Raw genomic sequence first — 27,740 nt, 5'->3', positions numbered from 1 at the left:
CCGCGGGGCAGGGCGGCGGCGGCGGCCCCCCGGGGGGGAGGGGGGAGCTGAGGCGGGGGGGTGGGGGGGTCGGGCCGAGCTGTCGCCGCCGCCGCCGCCGCCGCCGCCGCCGCCGCCGGCGGGGTCCCGCCCGCCGTCTGAGAGGGGAAGGCAGGAGAGACCCGGAGGATGCGCCCGGCCCGCCGAGCCCACTGGCCGTCACCTCCAGGGTGAGTGCTGCTGCAGGGAGGGTGCCCCGGCGCCTCCCCTGCTGTCGGCGCTGTCAGGTCGGCGCTGGGCACCTCCGCCGACCCCCGCCCCCCATGCCTCGGCCGAGGTCGCAGGGGGGCGGCTGGATCCGCGATACGGGGCGGGGGGTGGCGCGGGCAGCGCTGAGAGCATCAGCCCTGGGGACGGGGATAAGGATGGGACCGTGGATATTGTTGGAGACTGCCATGGGGACGGGGATGAAGATAGGGACGGGGATGAGGATAAGGCGGAGAATAGGGACGGGGCCGAGGATATGGATGGGGATGGGGTGGGGACGGGGATGGGGACGGGGACGAGGCCGAAGGATGTCGTTGCTCCTGCCCGGCCGCAGTCCCAGCGCGACGCGACGCCAAGAGTTAAAGGGGCTTGTCCAGCCGCATCACCAGGCGGCCGCGGACATTAGCATGGAAATGAGCCGCTTTTGGGACTGACGGTCATTGTACTCTGCCGGGCCCACCGGCCTCCCCCTGGCCCGCATCCTTGCTCCCCCCGCACCTCCGCCGGGCTCACCCGCGCCAGCCCGGGGCTGGGGTAGGGGAGGAGGAGCCGGGGACAGGGGGACGGATGATGGGGCGGGGGCCCGCGGGCTCCGCAGCCCATCTGCTGGGTCCCTGCGGTGCCGCTGCCTCCCTGGGACCGGGCGGGGGGAAGGCTGCCCGGGGTGCCGCGGGTCGCAGCCCGGCGGCCCGGGGAGGCGGCTCGGGGCAGGGGCAGAAGAGCGGCGGGAGGCGCAGGGCCCGCCGCCCCGGCCCCTTTGTCCCTGCTCTCCGCCACCCGGGCCGGCAGTGGCGGGAGGTGGCAGATGGCCAGTGGCAGAGGCGGCCCCAGGACCCTTGGGAACCGCTCTGAGCATCGCCATAAACCTACCCCTCCCCACCCCCACGGAAAAATAAAAAGGGCTCGTGGATAGAGAAAGAGGGAGGGCGGTGGGATGTGGGTTGCGACCTCATATGCGGTTTACATATGCGGAAAAGGAAAGGGGAGGTAAAGGCCGGGCGTCCCTCCGTCCCGGGGCACCCAGCCGTCTGCAGGGAGAGAGGATGGCACCAACCCGCTTCATAGAGGCGTCCTGCGAAACGTTAATCTCGGGGATGCATGGATGGATGGAAAGTCACCCCCCCTGCCACCAGCTCCAGGAGGGGCTGGCCGCTGTAGTTCTGCAGGTGCATTTCTAGCCATCTCCTACGTCCCTCTGTTCTCACGCTTGGTTCTTGCTTGTTTTGAAATCCAAAAGGCTCTTCTACCCCGCCACCTCTCCCTGCTCACGAACACACGCACACACAAACCCTCAAGCTCCGCCCTCCCACACGAACTACAACATCCTCTCCTAGGTGCAGAGCTCTCCTACTGCTATTAGGTCAGCCCTTTTCCCATGCCACCTCCATGGCCTCTCTACTGCCAGCCAAAACCGAAGGGCTGCTTTATGCCTTCAGTATTTCTATTTGTTCTGATTTACTGTGCAGGCACGGATGGTTAAGGGCCCTCTGGAAAGGTTCAGTTTCTTAAACTCCAGGGGGGCGGAGCGGAGGACAAGAGCAACAACACTCCAGAGGCATTTACGGCATTATACTGCACCAATTTTGGCTATGGTTACGGCTGTAAACACATTTATTTCATTCTTGTAAACCAGTTGTGATAAATGCTTCATAAGGCAGAGAAAAAAGGCAGGCTGCTGGGACTGTTTACTAATAAAAGGGCTGGCATCTTTTCAGTGCTTTTTCACAACAGCCGGCCAAGAAAAAAAAAGTATATTTTACTATAAATGGTGCTTTTTTACCCGTAAATTCCGCCGAGTCCCAGCACCTCTCTTACAGTCTCCAGCACCCTGAAATCCCTTTTTCTCTCCCTTTTTCTCTCCCTTTTTCGTGCCATTGTCTCTTTTGTTGCATTGTCTCTCTGGCGGGGCTTTGCTGCCTGTACTGTGCGTGGGGGCAACATCATGAGAAGGGCCGTAGCAGAGGGGACATCCCCCCGCTTCCTCCGCGGCCCGGCGAGGGAGAGCTGCCGCCCCTTCCCCCTGTCCGCAGGCCGGACCGGCCCCTCCGCTTCCCTCCGCGCCCCTCCGCGGCTCCGCTCCGCGTTTCCTGCCCCGCGACTGGGGCCGAGGGGGCGATCCCGGCGCTTTAGGCTTTTCCGTGGGAGCGTGCCCCCTCTCTGGCCCCAGGGCTCCCCGGGAGACTCGGAGGCGAGTCCTACTCCCTGAATCCCCCCATTTATTTAAATAGGGTTTGCGAGAAGTTTAAATCTTGTAGCCTATTCTCCTTTTTTTTTTTTTTTAAGCTTTGTCAGCATCCAGAAATGTGGGCACAAAAGAACCCCCCACCCGTCCGTGCACGTTGCAGTCCAATTTAACCCAGTGGCAGAGGAGTTAAAATGCCGGTGAGGCTGCTCGCTTTCCGCAGGGACAGGGCTGGAGCAGAGAGAAGGACAAGAAGCAGGGCCGAGGTTTCGCCGCGTCCGCAGCTCAGCCAAGCTGTTGTTTTAAAAGAGCAATAAAAATGAATTATGACTAAACGCCTTCTCACTTAATGGTTTTAGACGGGGATCCCCAGCCCCGGCAAATACGTAAGAGGATTTTTATTTGTGCATGTGTTCCTGCAATTGATCTCTTTGATGACATTCTCATTCATAGAAAGAGTTTGATTTATGACTTTCGGAAGAATTGCGTTCAGCCCTTCCAGCTATAACCCACGCATCCCAGCTCCACAACGTGTTGCAGAGCTAGGAGACAACACTCCTCGCACGGACGGGCAGCAGAGCCCCGGCCACAAACCCCCGCCCAAGCCCCACTCGCCTGTGCGGTGTCACCACACGCACCCAGCACGCATACGGGGAGCCACGATCGCACCCGCCCGGGATCCCCCGGCCCCGCAGCGGCCGAGCCCCGCTGGCATCTGTTGCTCGGTTTTAGCCCGAAGGACGGGGCTCACTCTCCGCTTTGGGGTCCGGCACCGCCGCTAGCCGGGTGGCAAGCAATTTGATGGCGACTTCTGAAAGCCCGTCTTTGCTGCCGCAAGCAGAGGGTGGGGGAGCCCCGAGGAAATTGTAACTTTAAAGTTACGGGTTTCCCCTTTTCGTTTATCAGTCCTTCGTCCGGCAAGAAGGTTTAAACAAAAATAGCTTCGGCTGTGCCCCCGCACCGCCCCTCAAAAAAGGAGTGGAGTCGCTGATTCTTCCCTAAATGTTCTTTTTTCCCCCCGCGTTTGTGCCACCCTTTTGATTTTACAGGCACTAACTTCTCCATTTCCTCTCCTTCTAGGACTGATTCCTTGGACCGCTCAGCACGTGAGAAGTAACCAAGCGCACTCTCTGTGAGCTCTGATATTTTTAAGATACGCTTCCTGAAACAGCTTGATAGCTGCTAAGCACTACTTTCTAGAAAAACAGGATTATTTTTTTTAAAAAGCGCCTTTCGTGTATGTAACAGGGTAGTTTCTGTAGGAGACGCTTATCCTACTGTGTCTCTCATGTTTTGCCTGTAAGAGAGAAAGTGCTCGTTCATGCTTTTGTTACAGCTCAGCATTTCCAAGCTTTGTATCCTCACGGAGATAAGATGCTACATTTATACATTAAAAGGAAGAGATCTCCATCAAAGCTGTGAATGGTTTTAGTTTGCTTTTGTTTTGGTTTGTTGTTTTTTTTTTTCCCGTGTTAAAATCCTTGCAATAAAGAATTTGAACGTGTTTTTCTCTCTAATATATGTCCTAAATTGTGAAAAGGGGAGAGCTCATAGTCAGAATGTTTGATTTTGATTATTAGTAAATTAAGAGCAGAAGGGATAGGGAGAAATACCCGGCATGTTATCGGTCTTGAAAGGAGAGATAAAGAGAGGGAGAAAGAGAAAGAAAAAAAGAGAAAGCTCCTTGTAGCAAACAAGAATTTATTCTACCAAAAATACTTATGACAACGCATCCTAATGCAATACAAAAATAAAAAGAAAGTGAAGATACAATTCCTATATAATCACTTTCTTACAGACCTCATATATTGCTTTCATAGAAGGACCTAGAATGTGGCTAGGTTTAAATTGAACACAACTAAAACTTCGTAAGAAACGGCAAAATGACACAGCAGAGTGAGGTAATAAACAGAAAATACTGACCAGGAAAAGGGAGGGGAAAAAATAAAATTAATTCACGGGAAAAATAAAGAAGAAGAATAAGGAGGAGAAAGCAGGACCCTTGGAGAGGACGTCTTTAATTTCTCAGTAATTCAGATGCTGCAAGTCAATTGTGGTGAGTGTGTCTGTAAAAAAGTCAAAACTGTCAGCAGAAATATCTACGGGACTGTCCAGAGATCCTGGCAAACTGGGGGAAACTGCATCTGAAAGCTGTAGGCAGGAATCTGAGGAGAAAACGTTAAAGTCCTGTAAAGAAGGGACATCTAGGGCCTCAGGACTGTCATTGTTCAGGCCAGCTGCACAGTTCTGGGCCATTGTTGAGAGGCAGTTTTGAACAGTGGGTGACTGGTGTTGAAAATGTTTCAGATTTTTCTCATTGCTCGTTAAAGGCGAAACGGGGAAAATTTGGGACTCTCCATTGTGCGCATTCTGCGCCTGCTGCTGGGAGAGGGCATTCTGCTGGAAAGCGTAGCCTTCCCGCTCCAAAAGAGCGCCGGAGACGTTGCTGAGGGCTTGCTCGAAGAGGGATTTCTCCTCCTCCTCCTCCTCCGCCGCTTTCTCTGGGTCCTCTAGGCTCTTAAATTTCCCCTCGCTGTTTTGGTTCTCCTTGCATTGGGTCTGTCTCTTGTGTTTCATCCTCCTGTTCTGGAACCAGACTTTGACTTGTCTCTCGGTCAGATCCAGCAAGGCTGCAATCTCAACCCTCCTTGGTCTACAGAGATACTTGTTGAAATGAAATTCTTTCTCTAGCTCCAAAAGCTGGGTGTTGGTGTAAGCCGTCCTCAGCCGCCTAGATCCACCGCTACCACTATCGGGGATTTCAAGGGGGTCTGTTAAAAAAGAAAAACAAAAAAAAAAAAAAGAAAAAAAAAAGAAAAAGAAAAACACCCACCACCACACGCACCCCAAAGCACCACCGTCAGAACAGCGAAAGCAAAAACACACGCACGCACACACAAAACAGATAAATGCACGGATTGAATTTCAGCACCCGAGCACATCGCATCCCGAGGCGGGGGGGGCTGGCGAGGAGGAGGGGGGGGGGGGGAGTGCTCTCTCTGCACGTATGTGACTATATCTATATGTCCATATAGCATAAAATAGCAACTGCAACAAAATGGCCGCCTTTGGATGCAGTAAACCCATTGTGTTGCACTGCTGAGCGCCCGGTGCTGCGTGCCCCTCGGCCACCTCCGCAAAATTGCTGCCTCCAGCTCCCCAACCTCCCAACACCAGAGCAAACTTTATATTAGCCATACCGCAATTTATAATTAATGCATCAGCTGCTTAGCTGAGCGGGAGCAATCTATCACTCTTCATTACTGTCAAATATCCTAACTCTAGGACGGCGAGACAAGAGAGGTCAGCTCCAACTCAAATAAATCATCCCGCATTAAGCAAGTTGGGGGAAAAGTTTGGGTTTCCAGCGAGCCCGGCCAGCTCCGTCCTTCCCCGCCCGCCCGCCCCTCCGCCTCGTCCCCCCGCGAAGCCGGGGGGTTGCGGGGAGCCAAAAAAAAGCGGCCCGGCGGGGCCGGCGGCAAGTCTTTTGGACTGACCTTTGTGGCTGAGGCAGGCAGGTCCAGCGGCTGAGGCGGAGGCCGAGGCGGGCGGCAGCGCGGATCGCTTGGACGCCTTTTTCTCTTTCATCCAGGGGTACTCCGGGGGCGGCGGGGCGCCGGCGGGGCCGGGGCTGCCGCTGCGGCCGCGGGGGCTCGCCTTGGGGCGACCGCCGCCGCTGTGGCGAGGGTGGCTGCCGGGGTTCAGGCTGGGGATGGTCTGCTCGAAAGGAGGAGGAATCAGTGTCGAGTGTGAAAGCGTCGAGTTCTTGATTGATGAACTTTGAAATGTATCACCGACAGGGGGAAAAGATGTCAGGCACTCAGCAAGCGATGGCTGGCTATTGATAAAACCGATCTCTCGCTCAAATGCGAAATTCATGGCCTTCAACTGGCAGCCCCCGCGGAGAAAAAGTTCCCTCGGATTCAGGGGGCTCGGGGGGGGGAAGGCCCAGGAAAAAGGAGAGAGAGGAGAAAAAAATATAGCATAGAAGATCGCTGGTGGGGTGTTTTTTTTCTAATTCACTGATTACAGCCGTATGGGGACCGTGCTACTATTAAACTATTGAATTCATGGAGACAAGGTTGAAATTGGACCGAATTGGCTGTCACATGATTGCCTCTGCCCAATGACAATTTGGGCTTTAATCAAAAGAAGCCACTGTCTGTTTGATTGATCCAAAAAAGTCGGGAAGGAACGCCTCATTGGGGGCCAGAAAGGCTTTATTTACACTTTTTTTAAAGAGGGAAATGATATCTCGAGTATCTATCCCCTTGGCGTCCTAATCTGAAATGATCGGGGATGGGGGGAAGGGTGCGTGTGCGTGGATATGTTTGTGTGAGAGGCTGCGAGTGTGTGTGTGTGCGCGCGGGAGTGTGTGTGTGTGTGTGTGTGTGTGTGGCTGCTTGTCCTGCAGCCTGCTGCCTCCCTCGCCTCCACCCGCACACTCTTCTCTCATTGTTTGGGACTGTCAGGAAAACGCTTTGCACCTCACAAATCATTTAAGCACCTCAATCTGACGCCTTGAGTCATTAACAAAGTAATCCATTAATCTTCAAAGTTTTGACACCGCCAGGCCCCCGCATAAGAAGTTGCACCCAGGCAGGAGTCTGAAGCAGAGGGTCTTGATTTTTTCCTAGGAATAGCACTTCCTTCAAAACTAGTTTCTCCTTCCCGACTCAGCCTCGATGGGCTCCTTTTTCTTTCCTTCTTTTTTTTCCCTTGTTTGTTTCTCTTTTTTTTTTCTTTTTTCCTTTCTTTTTTCCTTTCTTTACCCTTTCTCATTTTTTTCTTTGTTTTTTTCTTTTTTTCTTTTTTTCTTTTTTTTTTTTTTTTGGTAGCTCTCGGGTGTACAGTACGGAGAACAATTGGCCGCCGGTGCCGAGCCATTGTTTAACAGGATCTTCCTCAGCAACCTTGCTTCTAGGGGAAGAGTCACATAGGCAGCAGCCCTTGTGCTTCATGACTTCCCTCTCCAGTTGGCTTCCCGGGATTGGACCGTAAAACATAACCCTAGGAGTACCTCTCTGGGCGAGCCAAATCGCGAGGCTGCAAACGCGTCTGGCTGTTGCCTCTTTAAAAAAAAACCCAAATCCTGTGCCTTAGCTTGCAAACGATACTCCCGTCTGCTGGCATAATTTGCTTAATAACCGTAGTAGGCTGGGTCTGGTGAGTATTTTCGATTACCAGGAAATATATGGGCTGGTAGCGGGTTTTTTTCACGGGGGCCAGGCAGAGCGAAAATGCTGCGGGGTTATGACTTGAGAGACGGCACTCGCCTCCGACGCTTGGCTCTCGCCGCCGCCGCCTCCAGTCGCCCCTGCTAGGTCGAGGCAAGTCCAGAATTTGGATGCTTTGGGCACACGATTTTCCAACCAGACTGAGGCGAGAGGGAGAGCGATGACAATGATGGCCACAATCACCAGCCTGATGAATCCTGTGGTCACAGCCGCCCACGGGCAGCCCCGGACGGGGCTGGCTTGCCTTCCCGCGGAACCCGGGGTGCCCGACGGGTCGGGGTGCGCCGGGGGGCTCGGGGGGTGTGTGGGATGGCGCTCCCCAGCCGCTCTCCGCGTCCTCGAGGAGCCAGGGACCATCGCCAGGGCGATGCCGTGCCGTCTCGCTTTATTTTCGGAGTTGCCAAAAAGGGGTCGACAAGCGTCTTCGTAATTAATAAAAAAAAAAAAAAAAAAAAAAAAAAAAAAAGGAAGAAAAAGAAAGAGGGGAGGGGGGAGAAAAAAAAAGAAAACAAGACCCCAAGCACTCAGCGGATCAGTCGGCGTCCAGACTGCACGAAGTGCATTTAAAAAATCGGTTTTAAGTTAATGCACCCACAAGATGTAGCATATCTGCGAAGGCATTGGAGAGAGGGGGAGGGGAGGGGCTGGGAGGCTTTAAATGGGCTTTTTGGTGGTTGCTTGTTTAAATAAAATATAGAACGAGACTTGTCATTTAATCCCTCAAAAGGGATGCCTTACAAATATCGATGCTGTTGGAAAATGCAAGGGGTTTAATTTCTTGCTTTTAGTCCAAACAAAGCTCTGGTGGTGTCTGTGCGCGATCAATCTTGGCCGCCAAAAGGTTTGACAGCTACTGGCCCTTAAGAACACATTTAAAGCTTCTTGCTCTTTCCGAGATCAAATGTGGCCGAGAAAAGAGGCAGAGCAAGAAACGCAAGTAAACAAGGAAAAAAGCTGCTTTTAAAATATGCTGGCAGAGGACTGGGCTGCTTGTGGGAAAAGTCCGGTTTTATTTTGCTTCTCAGTGCCTACCGTGGGGTCGGGCTTTTCTTTTCTTGTCTTGTCTTTAATTTTTTTCCTTTTTTTTTTTTTTCCCCTCTGGAAAATATTGGGATTAACAGCAGGATGACAAATAATAAAGAGAGAGGTTTGGACTTTAACCAGGCTTTGTGAGTAAAACCTGTGTGGGTGTCTCTATTCTGCACATTTGTTTCTTGTGGTCAGTCTAATACAAAAACCACCTGGAACAAAACCTTTGGAGAGGGGACGCGAAATTCTTGGGCAAATCAATTACTTCTGCCTCCAGAGGGATGTTTTAATCGGGCGAATCTTAAATGCAAAAATACAAATTCTTATTTGCAACCTCCAAGCTCCAGAGAAGGGGTTGAGTACGGTTTCTGAAAAGAAGGGGGCATAATCGCCTGTATTTTTCTTTCTCCGTAGTGGGAGGGGGGTGAAACGCCAAATTCCTTCTCTTCGAACATTTTCTTAAATGTAATTCGTGGTGCTAAAGGAGCCACACAGTAAGAATCACCGACTGTACCGTTACCTTTTGTTGTATCTAACCTAACCGATCCGAGGGGTTGGGGGGGATGGGGGGGTGGCTGCTTGAATTTTATACGGGCGCTCATTCGAAACGAGCAATGTCTTGCAATGTTGCAAAAATGCTTCCTTTGCCTACAAAATAATAATGAGTCGTTGGTCTGTATTGGGTAATAGTCAGGTTTCGATGAAAAATATCAGACTACATAACCTTTTCTTCCACGGTTACCTATCTATATATACAATAAACAGCACGGTATAAATATATTTGCAGTGCCTTTCTTTGACTGAGCATGCTTTATCTATTTATGCAGAAAAGCTCTGTATAGATTCATGCACGCATGACAATGTTTCAGCATCAGGCAAGGATGGTTCTGGGAACAAGATAAAGCCCAAAGATTAATAATATTTCAGCATGAGACCAAAATGGCGACATATTTTTTTTTCTGTGCTCTAAAAGATACAGATGGTGAACAGCGTGCATTATTATCTACACAGCATAGGAATATGTCTTTATAAACGTGCGGGGGTATATTTTACCTAGTCTATTAAGGTCCATTTTGATTTATCTTTCAAGTTTCAATCTAAAAATCACGGACATTTCGCCTGAAAGGGAGAAAAATCGGATTTAAACACACGTTTGCGGGTTTCTGCCTTCCGCTTCGAGCCGATTCCGACCGGAGACACCCGCGGGTGCCTGTTCGGGTCCGGGACAGTCGCCCTTCTGCAGTACCGTGTGGTTTCCCCCTCCCCCCCGCAACACATCCACACTCACACGCACACACATCCACACCCCCGCGGGAAGAGAGGGGAGGGCAAGGCTCCCCTCCCCCACAGCTTCAGGCAGCGGTGGGGAGGGAAGGCGGCTCAGCACAAATGAAACAACCCCGAGATAAAATAAAAAATAATAATTAAATAAAAAAGAAGGAAAAAAAAAAAGAAAAAAAAAGAGATAAAATCCACTTCTTTAAGGAAAAGGGGAAAAACGTTGAGGGGGCGGTGGGTGGAAGGAGCCGTGTCCGGAGGCAGCAGTGCTCGGCATCCGCCCCAACAACCAGCCGCGTTTGGGGTTTGGCCGGGGGCCTGCTCCAACGCCCCTAATCCCAAAATGCGGCGGGGCTCGGCAGCTGCCCGGGTCCCCTCCTTGCCCAGTGGGCGAGCCCGGGGACGGGGCGGGCCCCTCCGCACCCACGCGAGGCTTTTTCCTCAGCTCTGCTCCCATGTGCTACACACACACACACACACGCACCCCCCGACAGGGAGGCAGGGGACTGTCCCCCCGCTCTGCTCCGCCGCCGGTCCCCCAGCGGAGCCCCGGAGCGGGGAGGTGGGAGATCCGCGCCCGCCTGCCCTCCGCGCCGGGCAGGCACCGCGCAGCGGGGGCAGGAGGAGGCGTCCGGGCCGCGGGGCGTGAAACACCGCTGGAAAAAAAAAAAAAAAAAAAAAAAAAGGGAAAAAAAAAAACCACGCCAAAAAACTCCCTCTCCCTGCCTACGAAATGCTGAAAAGGCGTCGCGGGGCCCTTCGGGTGGGCGAGCGGATCCTCGTATGAGTTTACAGACGAGTTTCCCAGCTCCCCACGTCATGAAGGGCTCTCCCTTCCCTTGTGCTGCGAAGAACATGTTCTTAACTCTTTATTATTCAGAATAAAAACTTTATTTCTTTTTTCTTTTTTTTCTTTTTTTTTTTTTTCGGAACGTGAGCAGCAAGGAATGTATAACTTTCAAAACAAATCTAGCCTTTTCAGCTTCACAGGCTTTCCGCCTAGCTGGATGTTACAAGCATAAAGTATTCAAACAATGATCTTTTTTCCCAGATTTTATTGCATCGTCATCATCATCGTTATCATCATTTTTAATAAAAGGAGTAATAGTTTCCTTTCAAATGATATTTCCTATGCGTGCCGATACGCCATCTAACATATGGCCAGGTAAATACCTCCTGAATATTCAGGGTACAGATTTTTTATATATATATAAATATGAACAAATGGGGATAAATAAAATTTTAAACACTTAGATTATTCAATGTTTGCAAAAAAAAATATAAATAAATCTGAATGTTCACCAGCATACACACATTGAAAGACTTACACGTATTAATAATTGTCCAGGGAGTCCCTGTCCAAGCGTTTTTGATGTCTTTCTCGCTATTTAAAAGAAGTGCAATAAAAAAAATTGCTTCCCCGTGGGATCAATCATGTACGAACAAATTCACATTTAAGAATTCCTTTTATAGAAAATTTGTTCATATACCCTGTTTTGATAAAAGTGTAGAAGGTAAAGTATAAAGCCTCTGCATACTCCCAAAGTGAGACACAAGGCTACAGTTCAAGAAGATAAATATCCACTAGTGAAACTATAGAGCAATTCAAGCAACAAATATTGCTACGTCACATAAACTAGAAAACGCTTTTACCAAAGGAAACGAAACAAACCAAAACAAACAAAAGAAACGAGAAGGGGAGGGGAGGGCACATGGGAGGAGGAGAGAAAGAGAAGGGAAGGGGTGAGTACTTTCCAAAAGTTGGGGGCTTGGTGTTCCACTTAGTGACTCCTGTCTCTTACAGATGGGTGAGTTTGGGCGCTTCCTGAATTCTTCCCTGAGAAGGATGGTGAGCTGTAAGGTCTGTGTATGTTGGGTGCGGATCACAAGGTCCATGGTGGTGATTGTTGGCCATTGGCCCAGCCCCACTGTAGTCCATGTTGGCAGAGGGAGGATGAGGGAGATGAGTTAGACCAAAGATGGAAGGCCCAGAATTGGTCATGGTCTCCACGTAGTTGCCCCCTACATAGACGGGGCTTCCCTGTATATGTGGATTCCCATAACCATTGCCTTGAAGAGGATGAGTATCGTATTCAGGTGTCACAGCTGCCGTCCCCGTGTATCTCTTTTGAGGAGGTGGGCAATTATTAAGAGGAGCAGTATACGATGCAGGGATGCCATAGGTGTTTTGATGAGGCTTGTTAAATGGCGGAGGCGACTGGGGCTCATAGGGGACACTGTTTACTAAAGAATGCATAGAGTTTAGATATCCCCCAGCAGCTGGAGGGACAGGGCTTCTGCTTGGGGACTGTCCTCCTGAAGAGGTCATCATGCCCTTGCCCTTTTGATCCTTTTTGTATTTCATTCTGCGGTTCTGAAACCAGATTTTGATCTGTCTTTCTGTGAGATTGAGCAAATTAGCCATCTCTACCCTTCGCGGCCTGCAAAGGTACCTATTGAAGTGGAACTCCTTTTCCAGTTCTACCAGCTGGGCACTTGTGTAAGCTGTACGGGCTCGCTTAGAGGACGCTTGCCCCGGAGGGCTTTTATCACCAGCACAACTCTCACCTATGTAAATCACACAAAGAACACAATCAGCATGGTGAACCTGGACACAGCAACCACAGACAACAGCCAACAACACCAGCACCTGCAGAGTCCAGCTCTTGGATGTGAGATGGACGCCTACAGTTGCAACACGTACTCCCCCATGGCACAAGCTCAGCTATGCCAACCTTCAAGCCTCCGTAGACTCCTTCACCTCATTAGTGTTACTATATGACTATATTTTCTTCCTTTAAGAATGACAGCATACAACATATCTTGAGCTTTGCATAAGGGAGTTAGAAGGGTTCAGGGAAACACAGTTGGGTTTAGAAACTCTGAAGGTGAACCTATGGCTCTGCTAACACAGTGGGATCAGGGTCTTCAGGAACTAGCAGTTTTCCATTGCTCTAAAGACTTGCAGCCCTCTTTTTTCTGAAAACCCTGATATCTACACATCAGCTAGAGATGCCTGAAAGTTAGGTATCTACAATATAACATTATAACACATAAGCACAGCATTGACAGTATAGTGTTTCTATCACCTCTAGCATATAGCATAAACATATGGTAGTGATTGGGAAGTATAATATACATAAGAACATTCAGTGGCTAGGCTTGCATACAGGCATACAGACATATTTAAATGTTACTGCTTTTTAATAAAATAAATACATGATATGGAAAGCTGTAAACAGCAATGTTACCAGGGCTTTAAAAAGCAGACTGGCAAAGACATTTGCTAAAGTTTTGGATTCTCTTTCCAAGGCACATTTAAGAGAGAAAGAGGAAGAAGTTAATATAAGCCCAACTCCTGGGCACTGGAGCTAGCACTGGTGTTATCAATTTGGGTTTCCTCGCGTAATAAAAGCATTAATATACACTTGCATCCCTCAAATAATATTTTATGGGCTTAAGTTTATGGCACTCCAGAATGCTTTTTGTTTACCAGGCTTGTAACTTTGCCAATCAGCTTGTTAAAATAGAAAGGGGTTCTGACTGCATGCAGGGCATTGATCCTGCCTGCACGTGATTATGAGCTATTTTATTCCTGTTACACTTCAGCAGAGATAGGTCACTGTCTTATTAATCTAACAGCACCGTGCCAACAAAGTACTCGGGACAGGCCTCTGGCTTAAGGCCTGGGCTGCTCCGCACTGACATGATTTACTGGAGGGGGGATTACCTAGGAAATGTGATAGATGTAAGAGGGCACAAGTGGCTTAGCCACGAGGAAACAAAGCCACTTCAGACCCATCCTGCGGGGCTGGGAAAGTTTTTCAGGGGGCGGTTTTTTCACCGAGCTCCCCTTGCAAGCAGTGGGAACTCCTCTCCAAAGGCTCAAGGGGGTCAACTTGGAGAGGAAAAGAGCCCCCTCCCCTCCCCAAAGAGAGGGTGGGCAGGGAACGACGGATGCATGGCCAGCCCAGGGGTACCCAGAGAGAGGAGAGAACATGTTTCATACCTGAACTGGAACTGCTGTTTTTCTGCTTTGTGTTTTGCCGAGACTCTTTCATCCACGGGAATATCTGTTTGGACATGGTGGGCGAGTTAAGAGCCGGGCTCTTGGTGGGGTTGGCCGGGGCAGGGTTGCTGCTGGCATTTTGAGATGGTGAGGTGGAGGATGGAGGTGGAGGTTGTGCCTGCTGGGCCGGAGGCGGTTGCGGTGGGGCCTGTGGGTCGGTGAGGCCGGGGGGCTGGAGAGGCTGGCTGGGGAGGGTCCTCATGCAACTCTCACTGATGTCATTGGCCTTGTGGTGGGACACAGAGCTGCTGGGGGACTGGAGGGAGCACGCGGGGCGGTGGTACTCAGTTTCCACAAGTGATGAAGATGGAGGATATTGCTGCTGACTCGCATTATAAGTGAAACCATTTGCTCCTTGGTAGGGGTAGGCACCATAGATTGCAGAGCTGTCGTAGTAGGTCGCTTTTTGCATTTCGTTGTTTCCCAATATTTATTTCGCAAACTGACAGGGTCTTGACACCCTTGGAGAATAACATTGGCACCCCTCTGTCACGTGGCGCTCTTCCTCCAATGGCCTCTCCGGGCAGACCTGGGGTGTGGGGAGAGCAGAGCAGGGTGAAGAAATGGTACAAATCCATCTTACTTTCAATAGCTAAGTGACATGAAAGCCATAAAAGAAAAAGTGGTCAGCAATATTTAGCAGCATGACTTGGCCTCGGGCACAGAGCGTTTCGATATAAAAGCTGCCTGGATTTACTGGCAGCTACAAATATGTGCTTTGCTGTACCGGGATAGTGGCTTTCTAGGTTTTTTTTCTTTCTTTCTTCTTAAGAAACAGAGTGGGGCACCACAAGGCAAAGGGGTTGATCGTTTATCACCAAGGGGCTGTTTTAATACCAGTCTCTGAGATAAGGGTGATCGAGGAATCGGTAATGCGAAGGGGCTGGGACACTCCTTCATTCCAGCTCTGGGATCAAACCCTCTCCTGTAACCGGCGTCATTTTATTTTTAGCCTTTCTCTCCAGGTTATGTCTCTCCCTCCATACAACGTCAAAGAAATACACGAGATTGTTCCTGTCTACGTGTGGCAGGGGGCAGGAGCGGGGTGGAAGGGTTTCCTAGACGGGGATATTTACACACCCCGATCCCAAGCGACGGATTTTGGCTTGTCTATGAAATGCTCGGTAGGAAAATAAACAAAGACAGAGCCGCCTTCCCTCCGTGCTCGCACAACACCCCGAGCCGCCCAGGTCACGCACCCCGGCGGCAGCGGTTTCTGCCCGGGCGAGCCCCGGCCGCCGCCCGCAGCGGCTCCCGCTCGGCCCCCGCAGCGCGGCCGGGGCCGCCCCACGCACCCCCCGCGCCCGCCTCCCACCCGCGAAGGCGTCCGCAGCCTGGGCTGCGCCCGGCGCCGCTCGAAGCCCCTTCAAGCGAGGCCAGCAGGGGCAAGTTGGGCGCTTCGGCGGCTGTTGGTTTGTTTTTTTCAGCAGTTATTTTCAAGACACTAACTTTTCGTGGAATCAGCCAGATCCTACCTGTTAAAACATGATGGATTGGGGGAAAAAAACACACCAGGAACCTGAAAAACCAGCGTTCATCTCCATGACCACGGCTTGAACTTTCCTTCCAACTTAGCGATAATAGGTTCTGTCTTGGAAACTGCTATGTAATTTGATGTATGAGGGTCACTTGGCTGGGGAGAGGGTGGACACAAACCCAGAGAATGCTTCTCCTGCCCGGGCGAATCCCTTTCTCCCCCCTCTGTTTTTGTTCCCCGTCCTTCTTTCTTCCTGTGATTTTTATATTTTTTTTCCTCCCAGATTGAAGTCTACTGGTTACCTGCCTGAAAATAACCAGTTAAAGAATCGCCCGCATTAATGAAAGAAGAGACCTGTGCTTAATCTCCGATCTAGGAGCTTTTTCCACACGCACTCACATTGTTCTCAGCAAGTAAAGTGTGTTCCTCACCCCCTACTCCCCTGCTGACCACGTCTTTTCGGATCAGAAGAGCTCTCGTTTCTTTTGCCACTTACCCTGTACTTAAGCAGATGGATATTCCCCCCCCCCAAACATCTAACGAGGACAAATGCTTAGGGGCGAAAACCCTTACACAACACATGCACCAAACGAGCTCATTCTACGCCTTTCAAGTTATACAAGTTCTTAGAAAACAGTATTCCCTTTGTTAGATCGTAACAAAATGAAGGTAACACACCTACAGCAGGGCGGCTACCCTGTTATTGCACTAATCAAGCTCTTTGGATGTTATTAAGCTAATAAACCGATGGAGATCTGAGGCGCGCACACAATTTCCAGCTCCTCGCCTCTCCTTCCTGATGCTATGGAGGCCTGGTGTGATTTTTCTCAATTCCTTTGAAAGAGAGAATATAGGCACCACGACCAGAGGAGACAGAGGAAATAACGAGCAGGCGGTGATTTTGCAGAGCCACCCGCCTTTCATGATCGCGACATCAAATATCTCGCCTTCCCCCGGCCGCTGGGAAGTTTGCCGGCGCAGGCAGGACGGGCAGCGCTGAGCGGGGATGCGGAGCCCGCGGCTCCCGCAACGGCCTGCCCGCAGACAATAGGCAACTTTGCTCGGAAGGCAAAATATTATTGGAGCTTCGGCCGCCTGCCAGCAAGGGGGGGGCGGGGGGGGGGGGGCAAAAAATCAGCTCCCGCCTTTGGCTTCGCCAAGTTAATCACTTCCTACAAAGTTAGAGAGAAGCGGGGGTAACCTGAGGAGCGCGCGGCCATTCCTGGCAAAAGCGGGAATAGCGGGATTAAGAGAGACGACGATCACGATAATAACAGCGCCCTAACGAGAGACGCGGAGGTGGGAAGGGGTGTGTGTATGTGGGGGGGGGGAGTTTGTCACCCCAGCCGGTGCCTGGGATGGGAAGAGCTCTCCTCTCCCCCTCGCAGACAAAAGGCCAGGTCTCACAAAGACAGATGGGCCCCCAATTTTTCCAGTGCCCGTTTAATCGGCTCCATCTCCATTTGTGCAATACACCTCTCTGCCCTTTACCAACTTCTCTCCCCCCAACCCAGACAGCCCGGAGGCAGCAGATGAAAGCTGCTTGGGGGAGGCAATTACCTCCCATTTCCCCCACTCCAGCTCTCCCCTACCCTCTCCTTCCCTCCGCCACCCCCCTTCCCAAGCACGCCAGATCTTTGCCCTGTAACTCCCAGCCGAGCCCCAAACTCTGACTCCAGGACGAAAATCCAGGCAGCGCCCCCCCCCCCCCGCTCCCCCCCCCCCCCGCAAGATTTCCTGAAAGATAAAGACAAAGTTGAGAGAAGGTGGGGGGGGGGTTGGGGGGGGGGGGAAGAGAGGAGAGAGAGCTGCCTGAACACGAAGTGTAAGGGTATCAGTCACTGCCTGGAAGGAAGCCCCAGCTTGTGAACTCTTCTTGAACCGACATTTAAGTCTACGGTCATAAATCACTGGGACATAAACTCCGCCATTCACGACTGATAGCAGCGTATTTGTGGCCTGCTTACCTTAACTTCTGACGACTGAGGCGGAAGCCAGCATGCTCGCTCGCTCTCTCTCTTTTTTTTTTTTTTTTTATTTTTTTTGGAGGCGACACAACCCAGGGAAGCAGGGGCTGTGTCTGCCCCAGCCGGGTCCCTGCGGCCGCGGGGTGGGCACCGGCTCAGCTCCTCCGCACCCGGCACCCCCCAGCCGGGAGGGGCGAGCCCTGCCCCACACGGGATGGGAAGGTGACTCCGGACACCCACCTCCTCCTCTCCCCTCCCGCTTCAAGCTGCCCACCCTACCCAGAGCCGGTCCCCGGCGTGGCGGACTCCCCCTGCGCGGGGCACGGAGGACGGGGATGTTTCCCAGGGCTGGTCTGGGAAGGGAAGGAGAGAGAGGAAAGGAGAAAAGGGGGGTGGGGGGGAGTGGAGGGGGGAAAAAAAAAAAAAAGAAGGAAAAAGAAAAAAAAAAAGGAAGGAAGAAAGAAAGGCGGCCGCCTGGGGAAGCCTGGGGCAGGGTGGGGGCTGGGGGAGCGGAGGAGCGCGGCAGTGAAGGAGTGTGACACCCCCCCCTGCACCCGGGCGTCACCAAAGTCCAGGAAAATTATGCTAATGAAGACAAACGGCGCTCACAAAGGGTCGCTCTCACCAGCCTCCGGGGGTGCTGCTGGGGGGGGAACTTGGGTTTGTCCCTCTTACCGGTGGGTTTGGGGGGCGGTTGCGGAATAGCCCCTCTGCCGCTCCCCGCCGCCGGAGCCCCGCAAAACCCCGGCTGAGTCCTGGGGAGGGGAGCAAAGCCCGGAGAGCCGGGGCTGGGTCCGGAGAGCCGACCGAAGCCCACCAGGATCCCCGCTCTGGGCAATGCCTTCAGAGCCACGCTGGAAATCATTAGAGTTACTAATTATTAACTCATGCATGCGTGAGCGCACACACACACACAGATGTACACACAGACACCCCCCTCCCACCCTCACCCCCGCAAATATCCCCAGCGCCCGGGACGGGCACAGAGGCGCTCACACACACACATGTGCTGCACAGGCGGGTCGGGGTGCCCGCAGGCCCCCGTGGGGACGCGTGGGCGGCAGCCCCGCGTGGACGCGAGCCCGGCGCCGCACAGCTCGCCTTCGCCTCCCGCTCTTCGGCAGAGCTGGGGAAGGCGTTCGCCTCTTTCTCCAGCGCCCTGGGTTTTTGGGGGATGGCGGTGTCTGCCCCCCCGCCGCCCCTTTCCCTGCAACAGAAACACGGCAGCGGACCGTGCAAAGGAGAACTTAAATAAAGTTGCAGCCCCTGCCCCTCTAGTAGCTGGACTATGGTCTCCGTGCATCAAGCGGAGTCTCCGAATAATGCCTAGGTGTAAATTTGACGTTACTTCGTTAATTAAGGCATTAAAAATATAACTAGCCGGTTTAAAGCACGAGGGAGCCCGGCGTCATCTTAAAGCACAAACAAAGCGAGGGGGAAGCGAGAAATAAAAAGCACTATAAGGCTGGGGTGGCCTCTTACGCATACCAATGGTTTTTGTCATTTATGGCTATGCAAGATTTATGACTTCATGCACCAAAGCTGTAAACAGAGCACTAAAACAGAAAACACTTGCTCCTTATGGCATAAGTGAGAAGGCACCACATGAAAGGGGAAGCGGGCAGCGTAGGAGGAGAGGAGAGGCAAAAATCCCGCGTATGCGTTTTGCTTCAAACAACCCCTTGAATGTTGCATCGGAAGGAAAAAAACAAAGTCTTTTTAGTCAATAATCAACCCCACACTTTCTTCTGAAACTGCTGATCTGCCATTCGCCCTCTTGCCCGGCCAAATAGCGAGAGGCAGCGCTGCGCCCCGGCGGAACCCCCCGGACTGGAGAGGAGGATTTGGCAAGGGAGAGACAGAGAGCCGGGGACTGCAGGAACCTGCGGACGCCGGGGAGCCTGCCGGTTTGGGGAGCCCTGCCGAAAGCCTGGGCGATCTTTTCCTAGGAGCGCCTTTAAACTTTGGAGCGATCTCCAGCGGGATATTCTGACTACATGTCTGTATCTAAGAGCGGGGACTGGGAGGTGCGGGGGGGAGGGGGTCTTTTGAAAACTGAAGGGATTTGCAAGGGATTTTAATCGTGAGAACCGAAGTGGTTCATAGGAATACTGAAGTGTTTCCTCCATTCTTCTTACTGCCTGCAAAGAGTATTTTGCGAGATTTCGCCTATTAGTCCCGTTTCCCCACGCCCCCTCTCTCCCCAAAGAGGTAATTTTAAACCTGAGAAGATGATTATTTTTTTTTAATGTCTCCTATGATGTCGGGATAAGTGTCCCAACGCACAGATCCCCGCTGCTTTTATCTATCTTTCCTTCCCAGAGGCCGAATATTTTCTTTCTGCTCTATTCCGCGGAGAACGATAGGGCTCAGCTCGGGGAGGGACCGACAGCGTTTGGGGCTGATTCCCGGGCCAGAAATGAGCTGCCTTTTCTTCCCGAAGGGTTCCGATCTGCGGGACTCTCCCCCTTTCATGGAATTACTCTTAGTTTCTGAATAAAATAATGCCTGTAAAGCGCTTTGTCCTTGGATGCTCCGAAATGGAAGCAGGCAGCACCATAATTCAAGGCTGATTTGGGGGGATCTCTTAGGGATGAAATAGCAAGGCGGGGAGAAGGGAACCAATTCTGGAAGTGGTGTTTGACCAAGTCGTTAGAGAGTTAGGAGGGGGTGTTAACTGCCTTAGAGAAAGACTGAACTATCGAAGCAAGCCGTGGTTAATCCGAATTATTGTTTATATTCTCTAACACTAAAGAATGGCAACGGACTCTCTGCTATTTGCTCAGCAGACTGAGGTTATTTACACAACTCGCCGAAATCCCCCTCTCCTCCAAAACTCTTCTTGCTTTCTTTTGCTCTAGACCAGGACTGTATTATTTATGAGTGTTTTAACTGGGTCAATATGCATCCGAACTGGGTCATAAATCAGAGGAAACGCTGCCAAGTAATTGAGCTGCAATTAAAGCCCGTACTTTATTTTTGAGGCGCGTTTTGGCCCATTTCAAAATACGGCAAAGCCAACCTTGGCTTTTAGACACACAGCTGGGAGAGAAACAGCTCTCCTCCCCTCTCCGAAAAGAGAGAGAGGCCGGGTCTAAGAAAGGACAACGTGCTTCAGTATGGCGAGAAGGGGAAATAGCATTTCTTTGGGTCAGTTCTGCTCCGAGAACAGCTTTAAGAGCAGGAAAGCGAGAAACCAGCCCCAACATCTCCACCCTGCAGGTCTCTGCAGAGCTCCCGCCAATAGCTCCGAGTGGAAATAACCTTTTTTATTATTATTTTCGTTTACGGCGGAGTTTTTATCACAGTTTGCTTTTCTTTCTCTCCCCCTCTCTTTGTAACCCCTTACAAGATGAGTAATTAGTAAATACAAGCGCCCGGTAACTGGGCACAAATTGGTACAGCAGGAATAGGCGAGGGGCGCGGAGCGAACCGGAGGAAAGTGAGCCCCAGCGCTCCGACCTTTCCCAAAGCCAGGACACACCGTGCAAATGTCGTTTTATATAGCATTTTGCCCTCCTTGAATAGCCAAGTAGTCTTTCACTTTCGTCTTTTAAAGTACATTTTTTTTTATGTATAGCTACGCACACGTATTTATAAGTATATGCAAATACTTATATATTTATACGTACGGATATACCTATATTTAAATAAACGACGGTATGGATATGAATTTAGGGCTACCATATGTTCTCCCACAAGATAATTTCCACTTCTCCCGTTTTTATTCTCGCTTTCCAGATCCCCATTCAGAGAGAGAAAGCCCTCACATTTCCAAGGCCGATTTATTGTTAGAAGCCACGGCTGGCTCTGGGTTCAGCCCCTTCTCACGGCGGAGAAATAAAGCCCCTTGGCTCATTTGGGAAGGGGAAGCTTTGCCATAGAGCTGGGCGCCCATGCAGCCCTCCGCGCACGGGAAACAAAGTACCGCTAAAGCATCATAAATAAAATGGCAGCACGATCGCATACTCATCGATTTACCGAGCGGCAGCGGCCGAACAAACACCCATAAAACAACAACCGCCGCCGCCGCCGCACACTCGAGCACGACCCCGACCGAGGAGCATCCCTCCCCACCCCCCCACCCACCCCCCCGCATCTTTTTCTCCGACTTCCCCAAATACACACATAAATAAACACACAAACACACGAATAAAATAATAAAATAAAATTAAGGGGGGTGAAAAAAGTCCAAACGCGACAATAAAAGAGGCTTCCCATCTCTAGCCGATCATAAATAATGATAAGATGGCAATCGAGGGGCTGGAGCTGAGGCAGCTGGCCATCAGCAGCAGTGTGGGATCTCTATGGAGAAAAATAAATAAAGAAGCAAACTCTCCCTGCTCTGCTCGCTGCGAGGGGAGAGTTGAATATTTACCGCAGCAAATTGAAACAAAGGGGGAAGCAGCCTGGCTCCGGGTGCACACACACCCGCACGCACACACACGCACTCGCTCCAGCCTCTGCTACTGACCTTTGCCTCGAACAGCAATAACTCACCACATAAATGAACAATCAACGGAAATACCTTAAAATAAAATCCATCCTTTCTAACGAAGCATTTCGTCCTCTCGGCTCGACAATAACCTTTCCATAAGGAACGAAAGCTGTCAGCGAAATGGCCAGCTCTTGCGGGGACGGTGATGGGGGCAGGAGGAAAAAAAAAAAATAATAGAAAGCAGTGCTTGCTCTGAACAGAAACTGGAAAAGCGTAATCGCAGACGGAGCCAGACCGGGTCTCCACTCCAAATGCCACAATAATGCGCTGTATTATGTGCTCACGTGGTCATACGTCAACTTAAATCCTTTTATTTGAAATAGGGAATCATTGAAGGAACAGCGTTTCTTAGCGCGAGCCTTTGCTTTTTAAAGCCTTAACCCAATATGTTAAAGAAGAGTTTTACGGGAGGGGAAAAAAAAAATCCAAGAGATGCAGATGATAAAGCGGGGGGGGGAGATTGGTTTAATTCTTTTTCCTCCCACACCAATATTTCTTTACACAAAGCCCATTGGAAGGTAAGAGGAATTCTTATAATAGGGCATTACGCTGCACTTTGATACTTAGCCTAATTAACCGGCATTTGCTCCGCAGGCCCGCCACTCTGCTCCACGTCGCATGTCCTCTGCAACCCCCGAAGAAAGCCCAAATCTTAATACTATTATTTCCAGCCCCCTTCTAAATGGGACGATTACCAGCCTTCCCCCCACCCCCAGCCGCCTCTACCCTGCCATTGTACAGGGCTTGCTCAACTCCCACACGCTACATCAGGGCTCCTGTAGAAACTAAAAAGACCTATAATTACCTGACAAAGGCAAAAAAGAGTCTCTTCTAAGAAGCTAGTTGATTTTTGTCCTTGTAACACACTATGAAGAATACACCTTCCTTCACTGGCGTGGCTCTGAATTTTGCAAAACCTTTTGGGACCTTGCTGTTAAACCTGTGCTTACGCATTTCCTATACAGCTAGTTTGAGTGATGCACAAAATTATAGGTTTCTAACGATGGAAAAAAAAAAATGGGGAGGGGGAGCTCTCCGCCTAAGGGGAAAAAAAAAATTAAGAAAAAAATAAGAGCAAAGTTGTATGCGGCCCCCAAGCCAGGCAGCTTCTCCTGTGTGCGAACACACCACATCTTCCCTGTAAGACTGTTTAACTTGTGCTATTGACACAATAAGCTAAACAAACAAAAGAAACCCTCAACTCACATAACTTTTCTGGAAGGAGTCAAAGAAAAGCAGATAGTTCACGCTTTTAACGTGTTCTGTGACTCCAGCATTTTGCATCATGATGTATAAACCCTTGTCTAAACCTTTCCACCATCCCCCATGAGTCCGGAGAAAACTTTCAGCTAACTGCATATCCCCTCTTATAGTTTCACCTGCACTTCATTGAACAGAATGGAAGGAGACTTCTTTTTCAAAGCGATTTTTGGTGTTACGGGCAAGCCTTATCTACTCTCGCTTGGATTGTGTGAGTGGGCCACTGGAATTGAAATCCATCAGCAACAGTGTAGAGCAGTGGACATTGCAGCAAAGTCAGCGTGACATTACAACAGAGGAAGAATTTGCAATTTTTCATATGGAAGCGACTAAGCTAGTAGCAGGAAAGACACATATTATCCCTCACTAAGAACTGGAATAAGAGCTATATACCTATGAAAAAGAGAGAGCACTATTCACACACGACGTGCCCAAGTCTGTAACCATCAGCACGACTGGTAACTCCACAGCTCTCGAACTTAACGTAAGCCAGGGCTGATATTTACTCGAGATGGATTCACGGCTCTTTTAAATACGGTGCCTTTAGATCCCATGAAAGAAACACACAGAGAAGTTCTTCTGCAACAATGAAACTGAAATTAATGGGGAATGGAGCAGATGTCGAAAAAAGCAGAGCAAGTCTTTCTTGGGGCTGTTGTAAAAAGTTATCGACTGCTTTGCGTCAAAAGCAGAAAGATGGCTTTAGAAGTTACAGACCTGAGCAAATAGAAACTACAAAAGCAATAAATCACAATCATAAGTCAGCTTAAATGCCTTAACGCTAGCTATGGCTATTGGCTTCAAAACCCTGTTTCTATGAACATCTTTATTAGTATTAATGGTCAAGTTAATGCTAAAACTACTGTTTAACAATTAACTTCGTGTATGTGGTGGGGAAACTAATTAATTCTTAAGAAAAGTAACTTCTTGACGTGTGAATACCTTCCACAGGGTGTGCTTTGGGACGGCGGAAGGGGGAGTCTGCCTAACTTTATGCCGTCCTGGGTCGCAGCTGAAAATTATTCCCTTCCGCCGGTTTTGGAGAAAGCTTTCTTTGCTCTAGTATCGTGATTACGAGTTTTCAAATACAAATTCAAATGGTCTTGCGAGTCGCAGACGCTAGATTTCCCCCGCCACCCCATATATTGCTTTGTTCCTGTTCCTGGGCATTCAACATTGTGTTTTATTACCTCGATGATTTGGAGACCTGAAACACCGCTTCTAGCAGAAAAATGTGGAGTTTATCAGTAGGTCTGCTACTGATTTTTCTGTGTTCTATACACATGGCTTCGAGCTGAGCTGAAATTCCAGGCTCAGTAACAACAAACAGATCTGAGTTCATAACGTCTCTTCATTAAGAGAGACCCTTTGTGCCAGCTCTGGCATTAATAGCCACTCTTAGCATTTATGCTATTTAAAGTTACCTTCAACATAATTAGATTTAGAGTTTTTACTGTCTTTCAAGTTTACTTTTATGCCAGTTGTTAAGAGGTAAGCCTATCACTCCCATGTGGAGACGAAATGGGAATCACCGTACGATATAAGTATTTATTTCCTCGCTTCCTCGAAAGATTTGAAATCTGCCGGGACGCAGACCTGTTTACCTACATCTGTGCGTCTGATAGAGATAAAGTCGGTCTTTGATCATTTCCAAGCAGATAAAAGGAATAGAGCTATCGACTGTGCCCTTGTGGGAGAAGTTCTGCTCAGAGTCAGCGGAGTCTGCCAGCGATGGGTCCGTTAAGGAATCCCAAATATCTCTGCACGCCGTGCTGTGGGTACATGCCACCGGAGGAAGGTTCCTCCGGAGCGTTATTTTCGCTTTTAATTTCCTAACACAAGCGTGAATAGACATTTGCAGCGCCTTTTTGTAGTTAAGATTTAAGCAGCCCATTAAGCTAACACAAAGAGCCCTTGTAGTCCTGTAATTTATGGCCGCTTTTAAAAGGTAGTAAAATATACTAATTGTACATCAGCGTCCAAAAATAAGCAGGTAAATCTACCAGGAATTTGAGCTAATTCTATGTAATCCCTCCCTCTCGGCGGCCGGCATAAGAAAATGGTCACTATGAAAAGCATTACATTTCTCCTGCCAAAGGACCAAGCTCATCAAGGACTCCAGCAACCCTGAACCACCAAACACCGACCTCCGCCCGCTGCAAAGCAGGCCAGGACAGACAAATACCCCAAACTTATTCGCCATCCATTCTGGTGCACGCACTCAGACAAAAAAAAAATAAAAAATCAGGTTTTCTACCATCCGCACACGAACTCCACGTTTGCAGGACCGGCTGCGGAACTCCTCGAGGAGGAGGCAAACAAACATGCCGCGATAAGCCATTCAACACCGAAATGGCTCCAACCCCGCTCTCCCCTCGCCTTGCGCCTTTGATTTGGGAAGGAGCTAAGAATGGACAAAGAAATTCTCAACCTCTTTCGCTCTTCAAATGACTTTGCATCCTTCCTGTCCCCAATGCCTTTATAAGGATGGCGATCACTCAGGTCCCGTACACTTCTTTGTCTGCCCAGACACGCGCACTCACCACCCACGGAAGATGAATAGAGCCAATCCAGAAAAAAAAAAATGAAAAAAAAAATATCCTGCTAGGTTAAATATTTATCACAACAACAACACCACCACCAAAAATCTCATTCCAGCAGGCTCGTTCTGCATGCAGGTACTGGGCAAATGGCTTTCTTACAGCTGCGATCGGCGCAAAACCAGCCGCTTCCCGGCTCTTACCTCCTCCAGCTGCGCGGAATTGGGCTGAAGCGCTCCCGGCTTCCACCGCCCCGGCCCAGCGGCTTTCTTTTTTTTTTTTTTTTTTTTTTTTTCGGGGCTCCCTGTAAAGAAGCAACAAACAGTGCCTTACCGGGGAGTGCCGGGGGAGGTATTTTGCTCCTTCATAGGCAATACATGGTTTGCTGGGTGCGCTGGGAGAGCCCCGGAGCGGGGCGGGCAGGGATGGAGAGGGCGCGGGCTCCCGGCGCGGAGCGTGGGTTCCCACCCGGGTGAAGAACACGGGGAGCTGAGAAATAAAAGCGTGTGGTTGTTGTTTGGGATTCCCCCCCCCCTTTTTTTTTTTGCCCGTAGACAGCTATGCCTTCTGTCTCCAAGTGTTTGGAAATATTGTCATTCCAAACTCTTGTTACATGAATGTCTGCTTTATTTTCCTCTGGGAAACCTTTGTTTAGGATCATTTAATCAAGAACAGACATTAAACACAACTCGTGGTGTTCATCTCTGCTGAATAAAACGCGGGAAGGGTTCCAGTTTAAATGCGGGGCGTATTGTGGTTGGGCTTTTATTCAAACGGTTAGCCGGGGCCCGATCCTGCCACCACTAGCGCAATAAGAGACTAGCAATTGACCTCACTGAAGAGGGATCGGGCCCAAAGCCTTTTTTTTTTTTAAAAGAAACACAAAACACACTGAAAGCCATTGAAGGAGGGAAAAAAATGGACGGCTTCTCTTCGCCTAAAATAAACAATATTGCGCAGTACAAAAAGACAATAGTCAGATTATCCGCACGCCACTTACTGAATCACGTTTACATATGAATTTGTCAGATATGATAATGTACCCTCCGTATTCATTCTCGCTAATAAAAGCCATCTAACGCATCTTAAAATTGTCAGTAAATGTAAATGCTAATAATTAAATAACACAGTTCTTGCGGAAGGGTGTCATCTGAGCCTTGGAAATATTAAGTCTGTCTTGGGAGAACTTTTCGAGCAGAGACTTTGCTTTGGTAATATAGTAGTTCCATAATTACTCTAATAATTTTAAATTTGGTGTTGAACTCCAGTCTACATAAAATCATGCAATAATAGCCTACTAAGCTGTTTATTACCGTCTCATAAATTTGAGTGCGCTGACTGCTAGAATCTATTGGCAAACACAAAAGAAAATGGAAAGTTCAATCTGCAATCGCAGAGCCCGGGCACTGCTGCCTGGGGTTATTCTTAGCTCTACCTTTCCCTTCGCTCGGCTCCAGCACAGAGGGAACCCCCTGGCATTTTAAGCTCAAACTCATACCTTAGCCGTTTTGATCCCTAATCAATAGTCTTGTTACAAACGGCAATAATCATCGATCAAGCGTGTCGTGACTGGGTTGCCCCACTCGTGTTAAATATGGAGCGTGTATCTGAAAATGGTGCCAGCGACTTTCTGTTATTTATTTTGGAGCTATTAAGTCACGCCACCATATTTTACGCTGCCACAGTCCTTTAAACTATGCTGCTTCTTGAAAGAGTTGCTAAGTAGCAATAAAGCACTTTACAAACGCTATGACATTTTTTTTTAATTTGTTGTTATCCCAAACTCTAATATTCATTGCGGCACTTTAAGTTCGTACATAAATCGTTCAGACTAATGAGTCATAGAGAAATTCGCCCATGACTTTTCCTTTACAATGCTCACTGCCTTTCCATCGCTTTTTTGGCCCTGCATTAGGAGCCGGTGATTTATTAACGCCAGGAAAATTGAACAAAGCAG

The 27,740-nt window shown here is 49.9% G+C and overlaps 2 protein-coding genes and 1 long non-coding RNA gene across 12 annotated transcripts in view; 1 reads left to right on the top strand and 2 right to left on the bottom strand.

Moving 5' to 3' along the window:
* Window positions 1-74: 74 nt before the first annotated feature.
* LOC128905517 (uncharacterized) lies at window positions 75-3,843 on the top strand. 2 transcript variants are annotated; one of them, XR_008464893.1, is made up of 3 exons: window positions 75-209; window positions 2,530-2,814; window positions 3,509-3,843. It is a non-coding gene; the product is annotated as an uncharacterized LOC128905517 (long non-coding RNA). The 2 variants fall into 2 exon arrangements; XR_008464894.1 differs by lacking the exon at window positions 75-209 and adding an exon at window positions 846-1,412.
* A 432-nt stretch (window positions 3,844-4,275) lies between these two features.
* Window positions 4,276-7,705, bottom strand: HOXA2 (homeobox A2). Its single transcript, XM_054190774.1, has 2 exons — window positions 5,926-7,705; window positions 4,276-5,199 (listed from the first exon to the last, which is right to left on the bottom strand). Exons 1-2 carry the CDS (start codon window positions 6,305-6,307, stop codon window positions 4,454-4,456), a joined length of 1,128 nt encoding a protein of 375 aa, XP_054046749.1. The 5' UTR covers window positions 6,308-7,705; the 3' UTR covers window positions 4,276-4,453.
* A 3,019-nt stretch (window positions 7,706-10,724) lies between these two features.
* Window positions 10,725-27,740, bottom strand: part of HOXA3 (homeobox A3) — a 45,384-nt gene continuing 28,368 nt past the window's right edge. For 3 of the 9 annotated variants that reach the window (XM_054190764.1, XM_054190766.1, XM_054190765.1), the window contains 3 exons: window positions 25,987-26,087; window positions 13,982-14,570; window positions 10,726-12,540 (listed from right to left, as the gene is read on the bottom strand). In XM_054190764.1, the coding sequence (XP_054046739.1) occupies window positions 11,771-12,540; window positions 13,982-14,453 (1,242 nt within the window). In that variant the 5' untranslated portion in view covers window positions 14,454-14,570; window positions 25,987-26,087 and the 3' untranslated portion in view covers window positions 10,726-11,770. Of the gene's footprint in view, window positions 12,541-13,981; window positions 14,571-17,485; window positions 17,622-18,160; window positions 18,246-22,013; window positions 22,093-25,986; window positions 26,088-27,740 lie in introns of those variants that run through there. The other 6 variants (XM_054190767.1, XM_054190768.1, XM_054190771.1 and 3 more) reach the window with 4 other exon arrangements.

This window comes from Rissa tridactyla, chromosome 2 (assembly GCF_028500815.1).
Source record: "Rissa tridactyla isolate bRisTri1 chromosome 2, bRisTri1.patW.cur.20221130, whole genome shotgun sequence".
NCBI lineage: Eukaryota > Metazoa > Chordata > Aves > Charadriiformes > Laridae > Rissa > Rissa tridactyla.
The sequence above is the reverse complement of the archived record's forward strand: the minus strand, read 5'-3'. Positions and strand labels throughout refer to the sequence as shown.